Source organism: Eleutherodactylus coqui, chromosome 6 (genome assembly GCF_035609145.1).
Source record: "Eleutherodactylus coqui strain aEleCoq1 chromosome 6, aEleCoq1.hap1, whole genome shotgun sequence".
Lineage (NCBI taxonomy): Eukaryota > Metazoa > Chordata > Amphibia > Anura > Eleutherodactylidae > Eleutherodactylus > Eleutherodactylus coqui.
In genome coordinates this window covers 241,016,730-241,042,335 of record NC_089842.1, presented here as the reverse complement: position 1 = coordinate 241,042,335, position 25,606 = coordinate 241,016,730, and the positions used below count along the sequence as shown (strand labels likewise).

Below are 25,606 nucleotides of genomic sequence, written 5' to 3'. Positions count from 1 at the left end.
ATGTATGTATGTATGTATGTATGTATGTATGTATGCATGCATGCATGCATATCTATATCCCCCCCCCCCCCTCCCCTTGTGAGAAGACAACCGAAGGTACAAGAAGCCCTCTAGCGTTGGACAGCCCAATGACTACATGGACTCACCGGCATGCTCCAGGGCCACCAGCATGGACTGCTCGATGAGGTCTCGCTCGATGAAGCCTCGGAAGTCATCGTTGTACACGGTCAGGTCCGGGAGCTGGAAGGTGCAGACAGGGGGCTCCAGCGAGTGCTCGCTGCTACCATTGCTGGACACATGCGATCGAGCCAAGGAGACGATGGAGGAGCTGGCGTGAGAAATGCCTCGGGACAGGCGCTTCTCTAAAGAGAAGAACATTCCTTCAATTATCTGATCAGGTAGAGCACAGCACAAGAACAGCTGATAACAGAGGACAACAACATGACAGAAAACACACATCTAGTCTCCAGAATCAGAGGTGGTTTCCATCTTTGTAAAAGCACATAAAGATGACTCAGAGACGAAGTTCTAGAATACAACTTACCAAGATCACCGCTGCTGTCAGCCAACTAAAACCCATCAGCCAGACGTTCTCATTGGTGGTCAGGGCTCAATGGGAGGGATGCCTCCAAGTACACTTCCAGCTGTGACTGCAACGAGCAGACAGAAGTGTAACCGTAGGCATCCCCCCCGAGGATTTCGGTGGAAGTGAACCCGGATATAACACTTAGGGCCCAGACCACCAATGACAAAGTCTGGCCTGCTGCACGGACAGGACGGATAATCTGTGGGGATCCCGGGTGGTGGACCCCTGCCGATAACCCATCCTAAAGATAGGTCATTAATGGGGTTGTACCACAAGTTTAAGTCACCCCCTATCCAACTTGGTCATCAGTGGGAGCTCCCGCACCTCCAGAACAGAAGCGCTAAGCTCCTTCTGCCAGCTGCACTGAAACCAATGGTGTGTTGACTGCGCACACTCTACCAGCGCTCTATTCACAGGGAAGAAGCGACCCCTGCTGTAGCAGGAATGCGGGATACGGGAGCGTCATTTTCAGGATCGGCAGTGGTCTCAGTGATGAGCCCCCACTGATAAGCAAGTTAACCCCTTACCCTGTAGATGGGGGATAACCAGCAATTGTAGTACAAGCCCTTTAATAGTAGAAGTCCAGGAAACCCCACAGCGGAGACCTTGGATCTGACACACTGTAGCAAACCATCAGGAAAGAGAACTGTGCAGCTTCTGACATTTTGTCACATGGGATACAAATGTAGCACTAGCAGAAGTCCACATCTGTCAGCAAGCAGAGATCTTGAAAGCCGTGATCAATTGTAACGAAATGTATTATAAAATTGCAGAAGTTTAATTACACGACTGGAGCGCGCGGCCGGCTTCACACTTTGTGGGTTTCACTGTGTGTATTTACGTGCGCAAAACACCATTGTTTTCCCGCATAAAGCCGCAGTGAACACGTTGGCGTCTTGCGCACTCGCTGTGTGATAACGCAGATCTAGTGACTTCAATGGTTTATTTTGGCACGTATTACACTCCAAAATAGGACATGCCACATTGTTTGCAACACGAGAACAATATGGATCTTACGGGCGCAATATGCAGGGGAACAGAACACGCCGTGTAAATATACGCAAATGTGAGAACGAAAATCAGAAGAGCTCTCATTGACTCCCTTCACCACGTAGTATGCGGATGTAATATGCGATGCAAATACGGACGTGTGAACCGGCTTTAAGCCACGCACACAGGCGCTTGTAAAAACGCTGCGCATTTTAATACTGCGTTTTTTAGCTGCGTTTACATGCACTTTTGATGGCATTTTCAGCACAATTATAAACGCAGCCAAGCCAGCTGGTAACGCCAGAACTGAAAAAATGCAGTCAAAACACAGAACCCGCAGCAGCGCTGAAAACGCAGCCCATGCATCTCAACAGGCAAAGCGCCGCATTGTAAAGATGAAGAAATGCATGAAAATAGAACAGACGGCGCTTGACAAATGCTGCGAAGCCCTATTGAAATCTACGGTAGCGTTGGACAGCGTTTAGCGCTGTGCTGAAAATGCAGCGTTAAAGGGGTTGTCCCGCGCCGAAACGGGTTTTTTTTTTTTTTTTTTTAACCCCCCCCCCCGTTTGGCGCGAGACAACCCCGATGCAGGGGTTAAAAAAAGAAACCAGGTAGTACTTACCCGAATCCCGGCGGTCCGGCGTCTTCATACTCACCTGCTGAAGATGGCCGCCGGGATCCTCTCTCTCTGTGGACCGCAGGGCTTCTGTGCGGTCCATTGCCGATTCCAGCCTCCTGATTGGCTGGAATCGGCACGTGACGGGGCGGAGCTACACGGAGCCGGCATTCTGCACGAGCGGCCCCATTGAAGACAGCAGAAGACCCGGACTGCGCAAGCGCGGCTAATTTGGCCATTAGAGGCCGAAAATTAGTCGGCACCATGGAGACGAGGACGCCAGCAACGGAGCAGGTAAGTAAAAAACTTCTGTATGGCTCATAATTAATGCACAATGTACATTACAAAGTGCATTAATATGGCCATACAGAAGTGTATAGACCCACTTGCTGCCGCGGGACAACCCCTTTAAGGCTGGGTTCGCACTAGGCGTATTCCCGTCGGAAATCTCGCGGTTTGGCAGCAGCAAAAGCCGCGAGATTTTCACCGGGAGAACCGCCACGGCGGCTTTGAAGCGGCCCGGCCGCTCGCTTTTCCGTTGCGGCCGGCGCTCCCATAGAGGAGAGCGCGGCCGTGATGAAAATAAACAAAAAAGGAAAGATAAATAGACATGCTGCATCTTCTGAAACCGCGTCTGCGGCGGCCACAGCCGCGGTTTCAGCCGGACTTACCACAGCGGATTGGCCGTCCCGTGTGGAAGAGATTTCTGAGAAATCTCGTCCACGTGGCTGGCTAATCCCGAGATTAGTGGCCGCAGGCAGATTTGCCCTGTGTGAATCCAGCCTAAATGCTGGGAAAAGGCCTGTGAGATAGCGGCCGTAAGCAGCAACAGAGCGCCGCCAGGACCGCGACAGTCTAGTAACGCTCACCTTGCACGATGTCATCCTGCCGCTGCAGCGCCGGTCTCATGGGGCGGGCCGCTTCCAGGGGTTTGAAGTTCCTTGTGTCAGTGAAGTTATGAGCTATCCCGCCTGCAGGGGCTTGTCGGAGCTGGTCATAGTCACTGAGAGCCGCGTTCACGTCCCATTGCTTACCTGGGAGACAGAAATATACAGGTTACTGAAACATGCAAAGTATGGAGAGAACTGGCACACAATGCCCACCTTACACTGCAGAGCCCCGGGGGCAAACACTTACAGGGCATGTCTACACTACAGCATCACTGCACAGTTTATAGATATACTCTGCATCTACTGATCCTGAGTTACATCCTGTATTATACTCCAGAGCTGCACTCACTATTCTGCTGGTGGAGTCACTGTGTACATACATTACTTATCCTGTACTGCTCCTGAGTTACATCCTGTATTATACTCCAGAGCTGCACTCACTATTCTGCTGGTGGAGTCACAGTGTACATACATTACTTATCCTGTACTGCTCCTGAGTTACATCCTGTATTATGCCCCAGAGCTGCACTCACTATTCTGCTGGTGGAGTCACAGTGTACATACATTACTTATCCTGTACTGATCCTGAGTTACATCCTGTATTATGCCCCAGAGCTGCACTCACTATTCTGCTGGTGGAGTCACTGTGTACATACATTACTTATCCTGTACTGACCCTGAGTTACATCATGTATTATACTCCAGAGCTGCACTCACTATTCTGCTGGTGGAGTCACAGTGTACATACATTACTTATCCTGTACTGCTCCTGAGTTACATCCTGTATTATACTCCAGAGCTGCACTCACTATTCTGCTGGTGGAGTCACTGTGCACATACATTACTTATCCTGTACTGATCCTGAGTTACATCCTGTATTATACCCCAGAGCTGCACTCACTATTCTGCTGGTGGAGTCACTGTGTACATACATTACTTATCCTGTACTGCTCCTGAGTTACATCCTGTATTATACTCCAGAGCTGCACTCACTATTCTGCTGGTGGTGGAGCCACTGCGTACATACATTACTTATCCTGCACTGATGCTGAGTTACATCCTGTATTATACCCCAGAGCTGCACTCACTATTCTGCTGGTGGAGTCACTGTGTACAAACATTACTTATCCTGTACTGCTCCTGAGTTACATCCTGTATTATACTCCAGAGCTGCACTCACTATTCTGCTGCTGGAGTCACTGTATACACATTACTTATCCTGTACTGCTCCTGAGTTACATCCTGTATTATACCCCAGAGCTGCACTCACTATTCTGCTGGTGGAGTCACTGTGTACATACATTACTTATCCTGTACTGCTCCTGAGTTACATCCTGTATTATACTCCAGAGCTGCACTCACTATTCTGCTGGTGGTGGAGCCACTGCGTACATACATTACTTATCCTGCACTGATGCTGAGTTACATCCTGTATTATACCCCAGAGCTGCACTCACTATTCTGCTGGTGGAGTCACTGTGTACAAACATTACTTATCCTGTACTGCTCCTGAGTTACATCCTGTATTATACTCCAGAGCTGCACTCACTATTCTGCTGCTGGAGTCACTGTATACACATTACTTATCCTGTACTGCTCCTGAGTTACATCCTGTATTATACCCCAGAGCTGCACTCACTATTCTGCTGGTGGAGTCACTGTGTACATACATTACTTATCCTGTACTGACCCTGAGTTACATTCTGTATTATACTCCAGAGCTGCACTCACTATTCTGCTGGTGGAGTCACTGTGCACATACATTACTTATCCTGTACTGATCCTGAGTTACATCCTGTATTATACCCCAGAGCTGCACTCACTATTCTGCTGGTGGAGTCACTGTGTACATACATTACTTATCCTGTACTGCTCCTGAGTTACATCCTGTATTATACTCCAGAGCTGCACTCACTATTCTGCTGGTGGTGGAGCCACTGCGTACATACATTACTTATCCTGCACTGATGCTGAGTTACATCCTGTATTATACTCCAGAGCTGCACTCACTATTCTGCTGGTGGTGGAGCCACTGCGTACATACATTACTTATCCTGCACTGATGCTGAGTTACATCCTGTATTATACCCCAGAGCTGCACTCACTATTCTGCTGGTGGAGTCACTGTGTACAAACATTACTTATCCTGTACTGCTCCTGAGTTACATCCTGTATTATACTCCAGAGCTGCACTCACTATTCTGCTGCTGGAGTCACTGTATACACATTACTTATCCTGTACTGCTCCTGAGTTACATCCTGTATTATACCCCAGAGCTGCACTCACTATTCTGCTGGTGGAGTCACTGTGTACATACATTACTTATCCTGTACTGACCCTGAGTTACATTCTGTATTATACTCCAGAGCTGCACTCACTATTCTGCTGGTGGAGTCACTGTGCACATACATTACTTATCCTGTACTGATCCTGAGTTACATCCTGTATTATACCCCAGAGCTGCACTCACTATTCTGCTGGTGGAGTCACTGTGTACATACATTACTTATCCTGTACTGCTCCTGAGTTACATCCTGTATTATACTCCAGAGCTGCACTCACTATTCTGCTGGTGGTGGAGCCACTGCGTACATACATTACTTATCCTGCACTGATGCTGAGTTACATCCTGTATTATACCCCAGAGCTGCACTCACTATTCTGCTGGTGGAGTCACTGTGTACAAACATTACTTATCCTGTACTGCTCCTGAGTTACATCCTGTATTATACTCCAGAGCTGCACTCACTATTCTGCTGCTGGAGTCACTGTATACACATTACTTATCCTGTACTGCTCCTGAGTTACATCCTGTATTATACCCCAGAGCTGCACTCACTATTCTGCTGGTGGAGTCACTGTGTACATACATTACTTATCCTGTACTGACCCTGAGTTACATTCTGTATTATACTCCAGAGCTGCACTCACTATTCTGCTGGTGGAGTCACTGTGCACATACATTACTTATCCTGTACTGATCCTGAGTTACATCCTGTATTATACCCCAGAGCTGCACTCACTATTCTGCTGGTGGAGTCACTGTGTACATACATTACTTATCCTGTACTGATCCTGAGTTACATCCTGTATTATACCCCAGAGCTGCACTCACTATTCTGCTGGTGGAGTCACTGTGTACATACATTACTTATCCTGTAACATCCTCCAGAGCTGCACTCACTATTCTGCTGGTGGAGTCACTGTGTACATACATTACTTATCTTGTACTGATCCTGAGTTACATCCTGTATTATACTCCAGAGCTGCACTCACTATTCTGCTGGTGGAGTCACTATGTACATACATTACTTATCCTGTACTGATCCTGAGTTACATCCTGTAACATCCTCCAGAGCTGCACTCACTATTCTGCTGGTGGAGTCCTCTCTGCGCTGCACATTTATGATACACTGAACATCTACTGGAGGTGCGAAGAGACTACATGATAATCTACGCAGTCAAGTAAACCCACCAAGCCCCAATTCCTGCTGCTAGGGGGGGCGCCGTAGAGGTCAGAGCAGCGGCAACACGTCGGCCTGTAGGGTCACACCGGTTGCTGGTCATGGACCTGATCTGCCCCCAGCTCTAGCGGCCTTCGCAGAGACGGTCGATCCTACATCTCCGCGCTATAATCAGCCACCTATAACGCCCCGTATCCGTTCCATAACTGCATTAGGTTCCCATCAGATCTCCGCTGAACGGTTTGGCGCTTCCACCTCCTTAGCGGCCCGAGGAGCCCGTCTGACACTGATGGATGATACAAGCGGATAATCACATCTAGCGCTCCATAAAACCTCAGATGATTTATAGTGTCAGGAAGCAAGACCCGCTGCCAAGTCCGTGCAGCCGGCCGCCGCCGTCCTACACGGCCGCAGATCCTATGGAAGGCCCCAGGACTGCGAGACGGCTGTACAAGGGGGCCCAGCTAAGACCACCAACACCCTAGTCCAAATGGGCAATGTGCGCGACAGGGATCGGCCGAGAGGTCACGTTCACCGTGTGAGAAGAGCGGACAACCTCAACAGTCCTTTTAGAGGAGCAGTTAGACAGTTCGCTCTCGGGCAGACGGTTTAGACAGCCAGAAGCATTCGTCCAGTCCCTCTCATTCACTTACACAGGAGCTGAACGATTAGAGAACGAGGATCTTATGCTGGCGGAAACCTTAACGATGAAGAAAGGATTCTCATTCGTCGTTCAAGAAATTGATCAACACAACGAAAGTGAGTGTAAGGAGAGGGAGAAGACCATCCCAGATCGCGTGTAGAAGCACGGGCCGTCAGAAGAGACACAAAATCACACCACCCTGATGCGGAATCAGATGATTTCTAAAGTATTCAAAGCTGCATGTGGTTTATATACCACAAATGACATCACAGGAAAAGTACATACCCCCAAAGTAATAAGAATACATGATGGGCTATAACTGACATGTTTAACATAAGTTACACCTGTACGGTGTGACTAGAACATACAAAGAAACCGTTATTTCATTGGGAAGGAATGCAGGGGGGTGGGGGGGTTCTAGAAGACTCTCTTATCTTTCTCACCCAGTACCACTCACTAGTAAACTCAATTAACTGACACATTCATCTACAATTTTCTTAACAGTGAGCGATAATAGTTACATCTCGAAGCAGCATATTCATCTAGAGCTCCTGAGCCCAGAGGGGTAAGAGCCCCGCCTGACGCCACCACACAGGACCCTGTAACTTACCAGGCCGATGGCCAGTTGTGCCCGAGATTCTCATGCACAACTCACATCACACACGGACGCCTGTGGATACGACCTGCTTTACTTTTGACATGTTCCTTTAAGTTGCCTCCGTTTGCGGGACGCTATGGAGGGGATCCGGGTTATCAGCAATGAATCCAGGTTTAGTTTAGGCGCTGACATGTCTGGAGACCTCGGGGTGAGCTCCTCAATCCTGCCTTTGCTGTGGGGCGGCACACTGCCCCCTGCTGGTGTGATGGTCTGGGGGGCCATCACATTCGACAAGTCGGTCCCTCCTAGTAGTGGTAAGAGGGACAATGACAGCTCAGCGATATGTTCAGGACATCCTGCAGCCACATGGGTTCCTCTCATGGCGGCTTCCAGCAGGATAATGCCCAGCCACACACAAGGGGGTCCCAGGAGCCCCCACAACATTGTCACACTGCCGTAGAGGCCCAGATACATCTTGTATCCACACTAGAGGCGGTACAACAGGGTACTAGAGCCTCCATGCCCACCCGTATCACATCTTGTATCCAAGCTAGAGGCGGTACAACAGGGTATTAGAGCCTCCATGCCCCTGTATCACATCTTGTATCCAAGCTGGAGGTGGTACAACAGGGTACTAGAGCCGCCTCCATGCTCCCCCGTATCACATCTTGTATCCAACCTAGAGGCGGTACAACAGGGTACTAGAGCCTCCATGCCGGCCTGTATCACACCTTGTATCCAAGCTAGAGGCGGTACAACAGGGTACTAGAGCCTCCATGCCTGCCTGTATCACCTCTTGTATCCAAGCTAGAGGCGGTACAACAGGGTACTAGAGCCTCCATGCCTGCCTGTATCACCTCTTGTATCCAAGCTAGAGGCAGTACAACAGGGTACTAGAGCCTCCATGCCCCTGTATCACATCTTGTATCCAAGCTGGAGGTGGTACAACAGGGTACTAGAGCCTCCATGCTCCCCGTATCACATCTTGTATCCAACCTAGAGGCGGTACAACAGGGTACTAGAGCCTCCATGCCGGCCTGTATCACATCTTGTATCCAAGCTAGAGGCGGTACAACAGGGTACTAGAGCCTCCATGCCTGCCTGCATCACATCTTATATCCAAACTAGTGGCGGTACAACAGGGTACTAGAGCCTCCATGCTCCCCCGTATCACATCTTGTATGCAACCTAGAGGCGGTACAACAGGGTACTAGAGCCTCCATGCCTGACTGTATCACCTCTTGTATCCAAGCTAGAGGCGGTACAACAGGGTACTAGAGTCTCCATGCTCCCCGTATCACATCTTGTATCCAAGCTAGAGGCGGTACAACAGGGTACTAGAGTCTCCATGCTCCCCGTATCACATCTTGTATCCAAGCTAGAGGCGGTACAACAGGGTACTAGAGCCTCCATGCTCCCCGTATCACATCTTGTATCCAAGCTAGAGGCGGTACAACAGGGTACTAGAGCCTCCATGCCCGCCCGTATCACATCTTGTATCCAAGCTAGAGGTGGTACAACAGGGTACTAGAGCCTCCATGCCCACCCGTATCACATCTTGTATCCAAGCTAGAGGCGGTACAACAGGGTACTAGAGCCTCCATGCCCCTGTATCACATCTTGTATCCAAGCTGGAGGTGGTACAACAGGGTACTAGAGCCGCCTCCATGCTCCCCCGTATCACATCTTGTATCCAACCTAGAGGCGGTACAACAGGGTACTAGAGCCTCCATGCCAGCCTGTATCACACCTTGTATCCAAGCTAGAGGCGGTACAACAGGGTACTAGAGCCTCCATGCCTGCCTGTATCACCTCTTGTATCCAAGCTAGAGGCGGTACAACAGGGTACTAGAGCCTCCATGCCTGCCTGTATCACCTCTTGTATCCAAGCTAGAGGCAGTACAACAGGGTACTAGAGCCTCCATGCCCCTGTATCACATCTTGTATCCAAGCTGGAGGTGGTACAACAGGGTACTAGAGCCTCCATGCTCCCCGTATCACATCTTGTATCCAACCTAGAGGCGGTACAACAGGGTACTAGAGCCTCCATGCCGGCCTGTATCACATCTTATATCCAAACTAGTGGCGGTACAACAGGGTACTAGAGCCTCCATGCCTGCCTGTATCACCTCTTGTATCCAAGCTAGAGGTGGTACAACAGGGTACTAGAGCCTCCATGCCCACCCGTATCACATCTTGTATCCAAGCTAGAGGTGGTACAACAGGATACTAGAGCCTCCATGCCCACCCGCATCACATCTTGTATCCAAGCTAGAGGTGGTACAACAGGGTACTAGAGCCTCCATGCTCCCCGTATCACATCTTATATCCAAACTAGTGGCGGTACAACAGGGTACTAGAGCCTCCATGCCCGCCTGTATCACATCTTGTATCCAAGCTAGAGGCGGTACAACAGGGTACTAGAGCCTCCATGCCTGCCTGTATCACCTCTTGTATCCAAGCTAGAGGTGGTACAACAGGGTACTAGAGCCTCCATGCCCACCCGTATCACATCTTGTATCCAAGCTAGAGGTGGTACAACAGGATACTAGAGCCTCCATGCCCACCCGCATCACATCTTGTATCCAAGCTAGAGGCGGTACAACAGGGTACTAGAGCCTCCCCACAAGGGTCTGTTCTCCACAATGACCAATATAAACGTTACACTCACACAGAGAAAGTTTCATTTGAATCTGACAACTTCAGGGGGGGGGGGGGGGGGGGTGATAATGTAATATTCATATATTTACACACACTCACTCCTTCTAGGGGACGGGTTGCTCTGACATTGGGGGTATTAACCCCTCCCCCCCTTCTCAGGTCTCCGGACACATTTTGCCCCTCGTTAATATAGGCTCACTTAGTTTCTCTGTAACACTTGTGTTCTATCCATGAAGCAGGCTGCTCAGGATGAACAACCCCCTGGAACAGATGTGTAACGGTCACGTTGTACACGTGACAGGACTGCACACGTCCCACAGATGTAGTGTTGGACGGTGGCACGTGTGGGGGAGGGGGGGAAGGGGGGGGGGGGGGGTAACGACCTCCATTGAGGAAACACTGAATTATTTTCCAAAATCCACAGCTGCGATGTGAGATTCCAAAACAGCAGAGCGGTCAGCGTGTCAGGAGCGGCGCGGCTCCGGGGTCCTGCGCTCCGGGGTCCTGCGCTCCGGGGTCCTGCGCTCCGGGGTCCTGCGCTCCGGGGTCCTGCGCTCCGGGGTCCTGCGCTCCGGGGTCCGGCTCGTTACCGAGAGGCTGGATTTAGTCTCACCTCCCATCTGGACTTGCTGGAAAGTCCCGGCACCTTCAGCGCCAGCCAAGAGATGAGCTCACCGCCCGGCGCAACTAATAAAAGGTGCCGTAATGAGGGCGACCGTTAACCCTTCACTGACAAGTCAGAGGAAGAAGAGGGGGCATAAAGATCTTCCTTCCAGTTGTAGGCCTGCACAGCTCCCCTACAGGGCTCGGACTGGTGGTGGGGAGCCGCGTCCATCCCCGAGGCCTCCTCACAACGTATCCCCCCTCTGTCCTCCGGGACGGCCGGCTCTGATATTCTGCCCGGGGCGGCAGGTCTACCCAATTCCATCCTGCAGGGTACAAGTAACTCCGCTGCGGGGGAGAGACAGCGACGACGGCCATCATCAGCACCAGGGTCACCCATACAGCAACATGCAGGAGTCTGAGGCCAGCGGGAACGGCTGATAACAGCGAGGCGGGCGGCAGCCGGGTAATGCAATGGTGCCAACATTTTTAACGGTAGCAGCTCTCCTCCATCTCTATTTTCTGCTCATATGGAATCTGGCCGCTTGCCGTCGGCTACTTGAGGATGGAGCTCCTGTTGGATCCCAGATCTTCCTGCAACATTGAAAGTTACTGCTGGTGAGGTGAGACCATATCTCTCTTTTTTGGTGCCAACAGTACCCAGTCTGAGACAGCATGCCAATCAGAGCCAACCCCTCCACTACGATTCTCTATACTTTAACCCCTCCCCTTTTACATCTCCATCTCCTTATAAGGCCTAGAGAGGGGGGGCCGGCCCCTGCCCAGCCCCATACAAGGCCTAGAGAGGGGGGGCCGGCCCCTGCCCAGCCCCATACAAGGCCTAGAGAGGGGGGGCCGGCCCCTGCCCAGCCCCATACAAGGCCTAGAGAGGGGGGGCCGGCCCCTGCCCAGCCCCATACAAGGCCTAGAGAGGGGGGGCCGGCCCCTGCCCAGCCCCATACAAGGCCTAGAGAGGGGGGGCCGGCCCCTGCCCAGCCCCATACAAGGCCTAGAGAGGGGGGGGCCGGCCCCTGCCCAGCCCCATACAAGGCCTAGAGAGGGGGGGCCGGCCCCTGCCCAGCCCCATACAAGGCCTAGAGAGGGGGGGCCGGCCCCTGCCCAGCCCCATACAAGGCCTAGAGAGGGGGGGCCGGCCCCTGCCCAGCCCCATACAAGGCCTAGAGAGGGGGGGCCGGCCCCTGCCCAGCCCCATACAAGGCCTAGAGAGGGGGGGCCGGCCCCTGCCCAGCCCCATACAAGGCCTAGAGAGGGGGGGCCGGCCCCTGCCCAGCCCCATACAAGGCCTAGAGAGGGGGGGCCGGCCCCTGCCCAGCCCCATACAAGGCCTAGAGAGGGGGGGCCGGCCCCTGCCCAGCCCCATACAAGGCCTAGAGAGGGGGGGCCGGCCCCTGCCCAGCCCCATACAAGGCCTAGAGAGGGGGGGCCGGCCCCTGCCCAGCCCCATACAAGGCCTAGAGAGGGGGGGCCGGCCCCTGCCCAGCCCCATACAAGGCCTAGAGAGGGGGGGCCGGCCCCTGCCCAGCCCCATACAAGGCCTAGAGAGGGGGGGCCGGCCCCTGCCCAGCCCCATACAAGGCCTAGAGAGGGGGGGCCGGCCCCTGCCCAGCCCCATACAAGGCCTAGAGAGGGGGGGCCGGCCCCTGCCCAGCCCCATACAAGGCCTAGAGAGGGGGGGCCGGCCCCTGCCCAGCCCCATACAAGGCGTAGAGAGGGGGGCCGGCCCCTGCCCACCCCCATACAAGGCCGTAGAGAGGGGGGCCGCCCCTGCCCACCCCCATACAAGGCCGTAGAGAGGGATCGGCCCCTCCCCATCCGCATATAAGGCGTAGAAAAAGGACGGCCACTGCCCACCCGCATATAAGGTGTAGAGGGGGCAGCAAATCCCCATATGAGGTTTAGAGAGGGGCCGGCCCCTCTACCAACAGCTACTTCAGTCTCTGTAACCACAGTGTATGCTGACCTGGTAACCCAACCACAGGAGGTGCAGCTGCTGAGCACCTCGCGGGGAGGCTCTGTACGGCGGAGGTGACACGGAGGAGACACGGAGGAGACACGGAGGAGACACGGAGGAGACACGGAGGAGACACGGAGGAGACACGGAGGAGACACGGAGGAGACACGGAGGAGACACGGAGGAGACACGGAGGAGACACGGAGGAGACACGGAGGAGACACGGAGGAGACACGGCCCCTAAGATTCATGTCTACCACTGACAATAAAGGAGGGGAAAGAAAAACCACCACACAGACGAGCGACTGCTAATATGTAACTAGATACAAGACATTCTACAATTAAACACGCGATGCTCCACCGAGCCCATATTACCGGCGGCCCCACCATTACCGGCGGCCCCACCATTACCGGCGGCCCCACCATTACCGGCGGCCCCACCATTACCGGCGGCCCCACCATTACCGGCGGCGGAGCTTCTAGACGGCCACAAATCACCCTTTTCCCACCCAAATATGACTGTCCATAGTGATAAGCCAACTTTTGAAACGTTTGTTTGGTTTGCTGAGGAAGCAGAAACGGGGAATCCCTGGGGCCGACCGGTTGTGTCTCTGGACGGAGCAGCGCAGGGCGGACCCCATTAACCATCATGGGCCCACCCACTTTCCGCCAAGCTGGCCGGCATGCAGCGCTCTCAGCCACATCTCGGGCTGGAGGCTGTGATGCCGATGTGAAAGCACCCTTAGTGACAACTGCCTGATAATCCAGCATCCGCCCATTAATGGTCTGTACCAGCGGTTGGTCACAATTCCAATCATCCAGAACACGAGGGTCTCAGGCCTCATGTCCACGGGGAAAATCAGATCCGCTGCAGATTCTCCATGTAGAATCTGCAGCGGGTCCCTCCTGCCCCGCGGACATGAGCGCCGAAAATAGCAATTTAAAAGCATTTACCTTTCCGTAGCGGACGGCGAAGATCAGCTGTTCCTCACGGCCGGATCTTCATTTTCGGCCGGCGGATGAATTCCTGACGCCGGCGGCACATCGCCGGCACGTCGTCGACGTGCCGCGCGCATGCGCCGGGCACATCCGCCGAGCCGAAGCAAGGGAGATGCAGCCGTGAGGAAGAGCAGAGCTTCGCGGCCCGCTGCGGGTGAGTAAATGCTTTAAATTCCTATTTTAGGTCTCCCGCGGATCCGGACGGCTTCCATAGGCTTCAATAGAAGCCCGCGGGAGACCCGCACGAAAATGGAGCATGGTCCAGATTTTTTCATGCTCCATTTTTTTTTAAATCACTTTTATTGACGATCCGCGGGTATTTATGTACCCGCGGGTGGTCAATGCATCCCTATGGGGTGCGGATCCGCATGCGGGAGATCCGCTGCGGATTTTAAATGTCATTTTGCCCGTTTACATGAGGCCTTAATGTTTGACTTTGAGAATTACAGCTCTTATTGTGGAGACCCCCGACACGTACAGCGAGGGGAAGACCGTCTCCTGGTTCAGACGCCTATTATGGCACATGGCCATCAAGCAGACAGGAGTCACTTATTCTGCAGAGCTGGACTCCACCGGCAGAATAGTGAGTGCAGCTCTGGGGTATAATAGAGGATGTAACTCAGGACCAGTACAGGATAAGTAATGTATGTACACAGTGACTCCACCAGCAGAATAGTGAGTGCAGCTCTGGAGTATAATACAGGATGTAACTCAGGATCAGTACATGATAAGTAATGTATGTACACAGTGACCCCACCAGCAGAATAGTGAGTGCAGCTCTGGAGTATAATACAGGATGTAACTCAGGATCAGTACAGGATAAGTAATGTATGTACACAGTGACTCCACCAGCAGAATAGTGAGTGCAGCTCTGGAGTATAATACAGGATGTAACTCAGGATCAGTACATGATAAGTAATGTATGTACACAGTGACCCCACCAGCAGAATAGTGAGTGCAGCTCTGGAGTATAATACAGGATGTAACTCAGGAGCAGTACAGGATAAGTAATGTATGTACACAGTGACTCCACCAGCAGAATAGTGAGTGCAGCTCTGGAGTATAATACAGGATGTAACTCAGGATCAGTACAGGATAAGTAATGTATGTACACAGTGACTCCACCAGCAGAATAGTGAGTGCAGCTCTGGAGTATAATACAGGATGTAACTCAGGAGCAGTACAGGATAAGTAATGTATGTACACAGTGACTCCACCAGCAGAATAGTGAGTGCAGCTCTGGAGTATAATACAGGATGTAACTCAGGAGCAGTACAGGATAAGTAATGTATGTACACAGTGACTCCACCAGCAGAATAGTGAGTGCAGCTCTGGAGTATAATACAGGATGTAACTCAGGAGCAGTACAGGATAAGTAATGTATGTACACAGTGACTCCACCAGCAGAATAGTGAGTGCAGCTCTGGAGTATAATACAGGATGTAACTCAGGGTCAGTACAGGATAAGTAATGTATGTACACAGTGACTCCACCAGCAGAATAGTGAGTGCGGCTCTGGAGTATAATACAGGATGTAACTCAGGGTCAGTACAGGATAAGTAATGTATGTACACAGTGACTCCATCAGCAGAATAGTGAGTGCAGCTCTGGAGTATAATACAGGATGTAACTCAGGAGCAGTACAGGATAAGTAATGTATGAACACAGTGACTCCACCAGCAGAATAGTGAATGCAGCTCTGGGGTATAATACAGGATATAACTCAGGGCCAGTACAGGATAAGTAATGTGTGTACACAGTGACTCCACCAGCAGAATAGTGAGTGCAACTCTGGAGTATAATACAGGATGTAACTGAGGAGCAGTACAGGATAAGTAATGTATGTACACAGTGACTCCACCAGCAGAATAGTGAGTGCAGCTCTGGAGTATAATACAGGATGTAACTCAGGATCAGTACAGGATAAGTAATGTATGTACACAGTGACTCCACCAGCAGAATAGTGAGTGCAACTCTGGAGTATAATACAGGATGTAACTGAGGAGCAGTACAGGATAAGTAATGTATGTACACAGTGACTCCACCAGCAGAATAGTGAGTGCAGCTCTGGAGGATAATACAGGATGTAACTCAGGGTCAGTACAGGATAAGTAATGTATGTACACAGTGACTCCACCAGCAGAATAGTGAGTGCAGCTCTGGGGTATAATACAGGATGTAACTCAGGAGCAGTACAGGATAAGTAATGTATGTACACAGTGACTCCACCAGCAGAATAGTGAGTGCAGCTCTGGAGTATAATACAGGATATAACTCAGGAGGAGTACAGGATAAGTAATGTATGTACACAGTAACTCCACCAGCAGAATAGTGAGTGCAGCTCTGGAGGATAATACAGGATGTAACCCAGGATCAGTACAGGATAAGTAATGTATGTACACAGTGACTCCACCAGCAGAATAGTGAGTGCAGCTCTGGAGTATAATACAGGATGTAACTCAGGATCAGTACAGGATAAGTAATGTATGTACACAGTGACTCCACCAGCAGAATAGTGAGTGCAGCTCTGGAGTATAATACAGGATGTAACTCAGGATCAGTACAGGATAAGTAATGTATGTACACAGTGACTCCACCAGCAGAATAGTGAGTGCAGCTCTGCGGTATAATACAGGATGTAACTCAGGATCAGTACAGGATAAGTAATGTATGTACACAGTGACTCCAGCAGCAGAACAGTGAGTGCAGCTCTGGAGTATAATACAGGATGTAACTCAGGAGCAGTACAGGATAAGTAATGTATGTACACAGTGACTCCATCAGCAGAATAGTGAGTGCAGCTCTGGGGTATAATACAGGATGTAACTCAGGATCAGTACAGGATAAGTAATGTATGTACACAGTGACTCCACCAGCAGAATAGTGAGTGCAGCTCTGGGGTATAATACAGGATGTAACTCAGGGTCAGTACAGGATAAGTAATGTATGTACACAGTGACTCCACCAGCAGAATAGTGAGTGCAGCTCTGGGGTATAATACAGGATGTAACTCAGGGTCAGTACAGGATAAGTAATGTATGTACACAGTGACTCCACCAGCAGAATAGTGAGTGCAGCTCTGGAGTATAATACAGGATGTAACTCAGGGTCAGTACAGGATAAGTAATGTATGTACACAGTGACTTCACCAGCAGAATAGTGAGTGCAGCTCTGGGGTATAATACAGGATGTAACTCAGGATCAGTATAGGATAAGTAATGTATGTACACAGTGACTCCACCAGCAGAATAGTGAGTGCAGCTCTGGAGGATAAGACAGGATTGAACTGAGTCACAGTGCAGGATTAGTAGTAAGGTACTTAGAGAATATGAACTTCCTTTGTAGTCATTCTACATAAAACAGCAAAATGATGTTCAAAGGTGAGCGTGGGTGTATCAGAGAGCATTCAGGTTTCTGTGGTTATCGGCCGCGTCGCACATCTAAGTCCACCTTATGAGGCAAAGTATAAGAAAGCGGAAAAATAAAGGGTTAATCGTGGGTGTGAATCAATACTGTGACCCCGATGCGGGTGTATGGAGGGTGAGGTCATGGACCCTATGGAGGACGACTGCAAGCTGGTGGCAAAGACATGAGTAAAGCAACGGGCTGTAGGTTTATCACTGAGGCGCCCGCTGCCCCCCATCACTGAGGCGCCCGCTGCCCCCCATCACTGAGGCGCCCGCTGCCCCCCCATCACTGAGGCGCCCGCTGCCCCCCCATCACTGAGGCGCCCGCTGCCCCCCCATCACTGAGGCGCCCGCTGCCCCCCCATCACTGAGGCGCCCGCTGCCCCCCATCACTGAGGCGCCCGCTGCCCCCCATCACTGAGGCGCCCGCTGCCCCCCATCACTGAGGCGCCCGCTGCCCCCCATCACTGAGGCGCCCGCTGCCCCCCATCACTGAGGCGCCCGCTGCCCCCCATCACTGAGGCGCCCGCTGCCCCCCATCACTGAGGCGCCCGCTGCCCCCATCACTGAGGCGCCCGCTGCCCCCATCACTGAGGCGCCCGCTGCCCCCCACCTCCGCAGGCAGCACTCCATGCAAGGCGCTTTACTGCCAAGACAGGCCGGAAGAGGAAAACCCACCGCAAGTCTACGTCCTCTAGTCGCAGCTACAGACAATTCCTTATTCTAGCAGTGAAGGACCATTATGGCCGCCCTCACGAGTCCCACAAGGGTTGTCACCCAGCTTTCCTGTTTCCTGAATGGCACACCTGCCTCATTATGCCGTAAAAGTCATTCAGTCCGGTGGTACCATAGAGGCAGAATGGCCACTGTACAATCCTGGCCAGTGGTAAATATGATGACCAGCGGGCATCTCACTACATTACACCTCCCCGCGCCCTCCGATACCGCACAGCTCTGACTGATGACCAATCATCTGTCACCCATCGGAACATTTCTGTATTAGGAAATACCTTAAAAAATCATTCTGAAGCAGTTTTCCTTAGAACTCTATGTAGTCCAGGAGGAGTAACAGAGGAACAGCACATTAATGACTAAATTGACAAGCAAATTTTACCAGTTGGGGGGAGCTTATTCCTAATCAGTGATGACAATGTCGTACTATAGGGATACGCCCCTTTGACAAGGAAAACTGACACCCACATTTCCAGGAGGAACAACAGAGGGACGACACTGTGCAGAGTTCCAAGTAGCTGCAGAATGGTTATTTTATAGGGGATTCAAGTATTTACTAAGACAGACGTGTCAGAAGAGGCGAACGATATCAGATGACTCAGATGTGTCAGTCCTTCTAGTCGTCACCCAGCTTTCTTAAGGGGGTTCCAATCAATCATTTACAATTGCTTGACAACCCCTCTTTCCTTCCTGGTTGCTGCTGACCAGACATGTGACTACTGCAGCCAATCACTAGCCGCAGCAGTGACCACCTATAACCAGTGATTGGCTGCAGTAGTCACGTCTGGTCAGCAGCAACCAGGAAAGACAGGGGGTTGGGAAGCCATTTAAAATTGTAGGAGAGCCCCTTTAAGACTCCTGTATGACCAAGTGAGGGCGTATTTATAGGGCAGCGATGCCCGCCCGAGAAACGCGCTTCAATATCACACCTGTAAATCTGCAAATCTGCCTGCGAGTGCGATGAGTGTTGCAAGAAAAAAAAAACAAAAAAAAAAAAACACATGGCGCCCCCTTCTTCCATCATGCGATTTTAATACGATTTTCCCGCGCGCGAAATTTTTTTTTGCTTCCATATAAAATAATGCGCCATATCGCCCCAAAGTAGGGCGGGCCGTGATTTTCTATTCACAGCAGCGCAAAAAACTGGATCGAACTCACAAGAAAAATTAACATTCTTACATTCTCCATAAAACAATTGGACATTGAGCTGTTCCTCTGTTATTCCTCCTGGACATACTTTATGTATAAATTGGGGGCGTATCCCCATAGTCTGACATCAGTTAACTATTAGACTGCGTATGGACACACCCCGCTAACAAGGGGGGACGGTAACACTCAACTGCCAACCTATTCATGCATTTCCAGGAGGAACTACAGAGGAACAGTACATTGTCAATTTTACTAAAACACATCAGGAGGGATGACAGGACTGTAGCGGAAGCCCCCATGTGGGTCATGGCCGCCCGGGCCTTCACACACCCAGGTGAGCCATCCAATCTTACCTTCCAGGAGATCTCTGGCCAGCCCAGGCTCCGCCCCAGTGGAACGCACAAAGTCTGACAGGACGAGATCCATGTCCGCTGGTCATGTGACCATGAACTTTGGGGTGGGTCATAGATCAAAGTTTAGTTGTTGAGTCTGCGGTTGGGAGAACGCACAGAAGCTTGGAGTTACCCGGCGAGGCGGCGAGTCACGGGTGCCGCATCATTTACAGAGTCAAAAATACTAATAATGACACACAAAGCACGAGCGGCCGGATATAAATAACCCCGGCGGCGCTCGTCTGGCTGAAGACGCTCTCTGGTTTCTCTTTGTTCGCATTTTTTCACAAAAGCGCCGTGTGACCCCGCCTCCTCCCTCAGAGGGGACATTGTTCTGACTCCTACAGGTGCTGCCGGCCACCCCGCGGCCCGCAGGCTTAAAGGGGCACTGCAGCCCACTGGGGGACGCGGTCGGAGATCTCAACCCGAGACCCTTGGTGCTAACCACTGAACAACCAGATCCCTGAGCTGCTGTGACATCTATTGTCCGCTGGTGTCAGCCAGCATCACTGTTTTATCTCACATATCTCCAGCTATGGGAAACTTCGGAAATAATTTACCCATTTGTGGGATATCAGAATCCCGGTAAGAAACAGCGCCTCTCCTGTCCACTGGCTGTGTCTGGTACTGCAGTATTCAAATGAATGGGACTGCACTGCAGTACCGGACCCAACCACTGAACAGAAGGTGGCGCTGTTTAAAAAAAAAAAAGACAGAACAGATAGCAGGTCACGGTGATTCACCATTAGGGATCCTCACTGATCGGCCAGTCAGCGGACAGGAGTGTAATAACCAGCTTCACTCCCACTCATTGGACTTGGTCATGACCACCAATGCGGACGTCCGGCTCCGCTGCACACCCCCTCCTATAGGCCAATCAATAGTAAATAGGGAAACACCACAAACAGATCAGACAACTGCATAAATAGCAATTCCCTAACAAGGCAGCAGTTCCCTTATAAAGGGGTGTTCTGGGAACCCCAGCAGCCATTAACCTGTTGGTACCCCTCTCCAGAGCTGGCAGTGCCCACCAGTCACCCTGGCACCTGCTAAGTGCAGCATGTGTGGAATACGCACCTATCCCTCTGGCTGCTTGGATCGCTGTGTTCACACGGGGTGGATTTGCCGCACACCCTCCGCGCGCAAAATTACATTATACATGTGTGTCAGATTTTTAAAGGGCCGTCCAGTTGTAAACTACTTACAGGCAGGCCATCAATCGTAAGTCAGCAGGGTACTGCCAACTGTCTGGTGTGTTCTGCAGTGAGTAGACAGCTCTGTTCCCCCAGCAGTGGCCAGGCTTGGTATTGCAGGGAGAGTTCTCAATAACTTCAAGGCCTGTAATACCAACCCTGACCACTGCAGCGAGAACGGAGCTGTGCGCTTCCTGCAGAAATGATCTCAACGCATGAGCGCAGCGACTCAGGAACAGCTGATCGTCAGGGATCCCTGCACATGGGCCATCAATAGTTTACAACCCTTCCTTTACACAGGCCGATAACCAGGCACGAATATCCGTTTGCCCGATAATCAGGGCGTTCACTCTCCTCGGCTGATATATTGCACATCTGAACGCTCGTTCATCCACCGATCAGTGTGCACAAACATAAAAATGGTCGCTGGTGAGCTGCGCATCTGCCCATGTGAAGGAGACGCGCAGCCGACCAATCACAGCTCTACGTGGGAAAATGAGCATCATCATCAGTGGGGGTCCGCGATCAGCTGATTGCCTGTCTCTTCTCAGGCCTGTGATGTTACGTTCATTTGTCACATGACCTTGGAGCCGCTCTGTCTCAACCAAGTGACTAGGACTGAAGTGCAATACCAGGAACCGCCACTATGAAATGTACAGCGCTGTGTGATAAGCGGAGAAATGGCTGTGACACTCACTGAAGCGCAGCAGCCATGAGAAAACTGATCGGCAAGGGCCCTGAGAGGTGAAGACCACTGATGTGATATTGGTGAGCTATCCCAAGGACCGGGCATCAATATCCTCGTCTCGGGAAACCCCTCTGAAGATCATTCGCCCCCATAAAGTGATCGGACGTGTGACCGCAGTGAACACGTGTCCATTGACCCTACGCAAAAACACCCGCAGTGAACACGGAAGCTAATACTTTTTTTTTTTTTTTTAACGCACCCATAGACTTCAAGGGGTGATTTCGGTTCATGGGTGCGGGTCTGTGTGCTTTCCGTATAGTCAGTGACTAACCACGGGCTGAGGATACGCCCTCAGGTAACTTGTCCGGAGAGCTTACATTCTATCGAGTTAGCTTGGAACCCTTCCTGCATCTGACCCCGCTGGGTGCGGGGCAGCGATAGCGCCCCCCACAGGATCCCAGCCTGTGCAGAGGACATGGCAGCGGCCGACTCCCTCTTAGTAAGGAATGTCAGCGCTGGTACATGACGGTCCGGACGGCCGAGCCGCGAGGCTCACAACCCCCTACGTTGTACAACCTCTGTTTACAATGGGCCGGGCCGGGCCCACGAGGCAGACAAACACAGGCCTGTTCTTGGGCATATCTTAAGCAAGCACATGACGGGCATTGTGTACTGGCACCGACCACAACAACACCATGAGCTCCGCTGATATCATCATGGGTTACGTTACTCTTAAAGGGGACCTCCATCCAAAATACAGCACTTAATTCCCATACCAACAGCAGCGGTCTAAGGAGGACGAGAGGATGTCAGGACTCCGCCCCCTTCATCCGCATCACTAATAATATGCTTAAAGGGGTTTTCCAGGTCTTCATCTATCCTGCGGATATAGGTCAGCAAGGGTAGCTGATCAGCGGGGGTCCGTTGTCTAGAATTTAGGCCAATCAGCTGTTCGGTGGGCCAGCTTTCATCCTCTATAGAGCAGGAAGCTGCAATACCACATCAGGCCACTACACAATGTACGGAGCCTCCTGCTTTATACAGGGTGACGGTGGCCTGCTGGGCAAGGGGCCTCAGGGGCGGGTCTGAAGGGAGTCCGTTTCTCCAGAAATGCCGGCCCCTCGACTCCAACGCTGGACAACCATATACAACGTTGTCCGATAGGATTGTCTAGCCTGGAGTCATTGTAGCAGACCCTCAGCTGTGAGAAGCCTCGGCTCTCGAGGCACTGTCAGGTCCTGTACAAGCACCGATGATCTGTCAGACGGGCGGCTCCTTTAAGAGCCCCATAATGCGCCGTTTGTCGGCTCATTATCTGCACTGGCTCGTATCCCCCGCGCGGATATGGTGAGGCACGCAGGAGAAGAGTACGGCGACAGCGCTCCCCCGAGGCGCCTGACAAGCGGATGCAGAAGTCAGCGGTATCTACATCTCCACTGAGGTCTCAGAAGACACAAACTACAGGTCTCAGCAACCGAGAGGGCGCCCCCTGCTGCCCAGCACGCCAAGGTGGTCTTACCGTCTTCTAAACATACCTTATTATATACTACTTCATCATGAAGTTCCGGGCGGTTAGACCAGCTTCTGTGTCCCCATGACAACACTCCCTTCCCCGAGGCGGCAAAGAAACCAAGGAGAATCCGGCCGTCACCTTCATAACGAGCGCCCCATTAAAGGGGTTTTCCAGGCATTTACTACTGATGACCTACCCTCAGGATCGGTGATCGGTGCGGTCTGTAGGTGATCACTGCCACCTGTACTCAGGCACATGACGTCACGCTCGTCAGTCACATGGCCCAGGAACAGCTCAAGTGAATGGGACTGAGCGGCAATACCAGGAACGGCCACTATACAATATATGGCGCTGTGCCCGGGATGAAGTGAAATGACAGCAGTGATCACCCAAGTGCCACCGTCAGCTGATTACTACTAGTGACCAGTCCTTGGGATAGACCAATAGCTATAGTCCTGAAACCCCCCCCCCCATAATAATACTGAGCTACAAGAGCACAGAGGCAGGAAGTGTTGTCATGGGCCACCTACTCAGCAGGTCTGCAGCTTCAAAACGACACCTCCGACTCCTGACCCCGATGACAGAAACATGGAGGAAAGGGTCAACTCATCCGCTATCAGGCCTATAACACTTTAAAGGGGTCGTCCAGGGTTAGATAACCATAGCGCCACCCTTGTCCGTGGGTTGGGTCTGGTATTACAGGTCAGCTCCTATTCACTTTAGTGGAGAAGAGTTGCAATACCACATACAACCCTATGGACAAGGGTGGCGCTATGTTTTTCTATGGATGGTTTCACACTTGCGCTGGGGATTCGAGAAGCAGGAAAGGGGAATCCCCCGCGGATGGTAACAAGCAGTTCCGGGCGGACCCTGTTGACTACAATGTGGTCTGCCCACTTTCTGCCCAGCTTTGGGGCGGATCTGTGACGGAACCTCTGTCGCAGATGTGAGACCATCCTAACCCTGGAAGACCCCTTTAAAGCCTCCGTTTGGGGGCGCCATTCAGTTCCATCATCAGGAATCCGTCTTTCTGCGCCAATGAGAGTAAAACGAGGGAAACCTAAACACAGACCCTTACCCAATACTTCCACTAGGGGGCACTTAAAACATACCACCTTAGAGGTTAGCTAGTGGGTTGCATGGCACTGATAAAGTGGCAGGTGGGTGCAAAAAAAAAGTCAGATGAGGCGGTGTAGAGGTCCTGCGCTTCACCTCTGAGGCCCCACAAGTGCTGCACGGCTCAGGGAAGTCAGGGAGCGGGTAGTTTTTCATGATTTTTTCGTATCTGATGCTAGGAATAACAATAACCAGGCCCCCGTGTTCTGCGGAGCCGCTTGTGTGAAGGTGGAGCGGGTCAGCGGTGGCAGCAGATGGCTGCGGCGGAGCCCACCATTGTCCCATCTGACAATTAGCCCCCCCATCACCCACACGCCGAGGTGGAGTGCCCGCCGGGCCGCCAGCGCTGCTGCAGCTTTGGCCGTGGGGGGTGGCGGTAAACCAGCTTAAGCCTGCGAGTGACCACAACTGGCCCTGCCTGCAGCAGATGGCGGCTGCTATTTACCCACCGGGGACGTAATACGCCGTCGCACACGCCGGACACCTTGTTCCCTGACACACATGTACTTAACCCCTTGTGCAGCTGCGGGTGGCACTGTGCCTGATCCGGAGGGGGGTACCTGGTGGCGGGACCGCCGATCACCAACATCCCAAACCTGGGAACCAAACGTATCCCCCCCATAAGAGACTGACCCCCAGAATCCTAGTTGAGGAAGGCGGGCGTATAGAGAACAGCGCTGCCCTCCGCATGTATGCTACCCCATGATAGGGAGGCTGGAGGTCTATGAGCCCGGACCCCCACTGATCGGGAGAATAGAGGGGCTTCTGAATGCACATTCAGGCCATTGATGGTAAGCCGGCCCCCTCTCATTGTGAGCAGTGCGGGGTCCCGGCTTACGCCCCCATCACTGACTTCAGCAGCTTTAGAATATAACTTGTTTCAAATCCTTGTCCTTTTCAGATCTCTGCTTGCTGTCAGCGAATGTGGCATTCTTGCTTACATCTAGATGGCAGAGACCCCCTGGTAGCCATATTCGTTGTCAACTGACTTTTCCTTTCTCGGTTGTGCTTATTGTCATTAGTTTTACAAGCTGTGTGGAGGAAGGTCAGCTCCCTCCCGCCCTCCGCACTCTATGACTTCACAGGCCAAGTATGCCCAGGACACTCCAGGAGCTCACTGCATTGTCTGCTCTCATCCCCCACAGGGGGCTATAAGGCACCATGGGAGGTGGCATTTGGGGGGCTGCATCAAGGAGTGCAGCGACTTCTGGACGCTGAACCGCTCATCTGCGCCTCAGAACGCCCCATGTGGGTTTTGCCCACCGCCGGGGCGGGTTACACGTACGGATCTGCGCCAAAAATGGTGCAAAAAGCTGCCGGTTAGGGCGCAGTTTTTAGAGGTGGAATGTGCTGTGGTATTCCGCTTTGTGCCGGCGCGGTTCCGGTTCCG

General features: G+C 52.0%; 1 protein-coding gene across 1 annotated transcript in view; it reads right to left on the bottom strand.

Moving 5' to 3' along the window:
- Window positions 1-25,606, bottom strand: part of OTUD7B (OTU deubiquitinase 7B) — a 62,226-nt gene that overhangs the window by 27,078 nt on the left and 9,542 nt on the right. The window contains exons 2-3 of the mRNA XM_066609178.1: window positions 3,065-3,229; window positions 147-362 (exon numbers count right to left, since the gene is read on the bottom strand). Of these exons, the coding sequence (XP_066465275.1) occupies window positions 147-362; window positions 3,065-3,229 (381 nt within the window). The remainder of the gene's footprint in view (window positions 1-146; window positions 363-3,064; window positions 3,230-25,606) is intronic.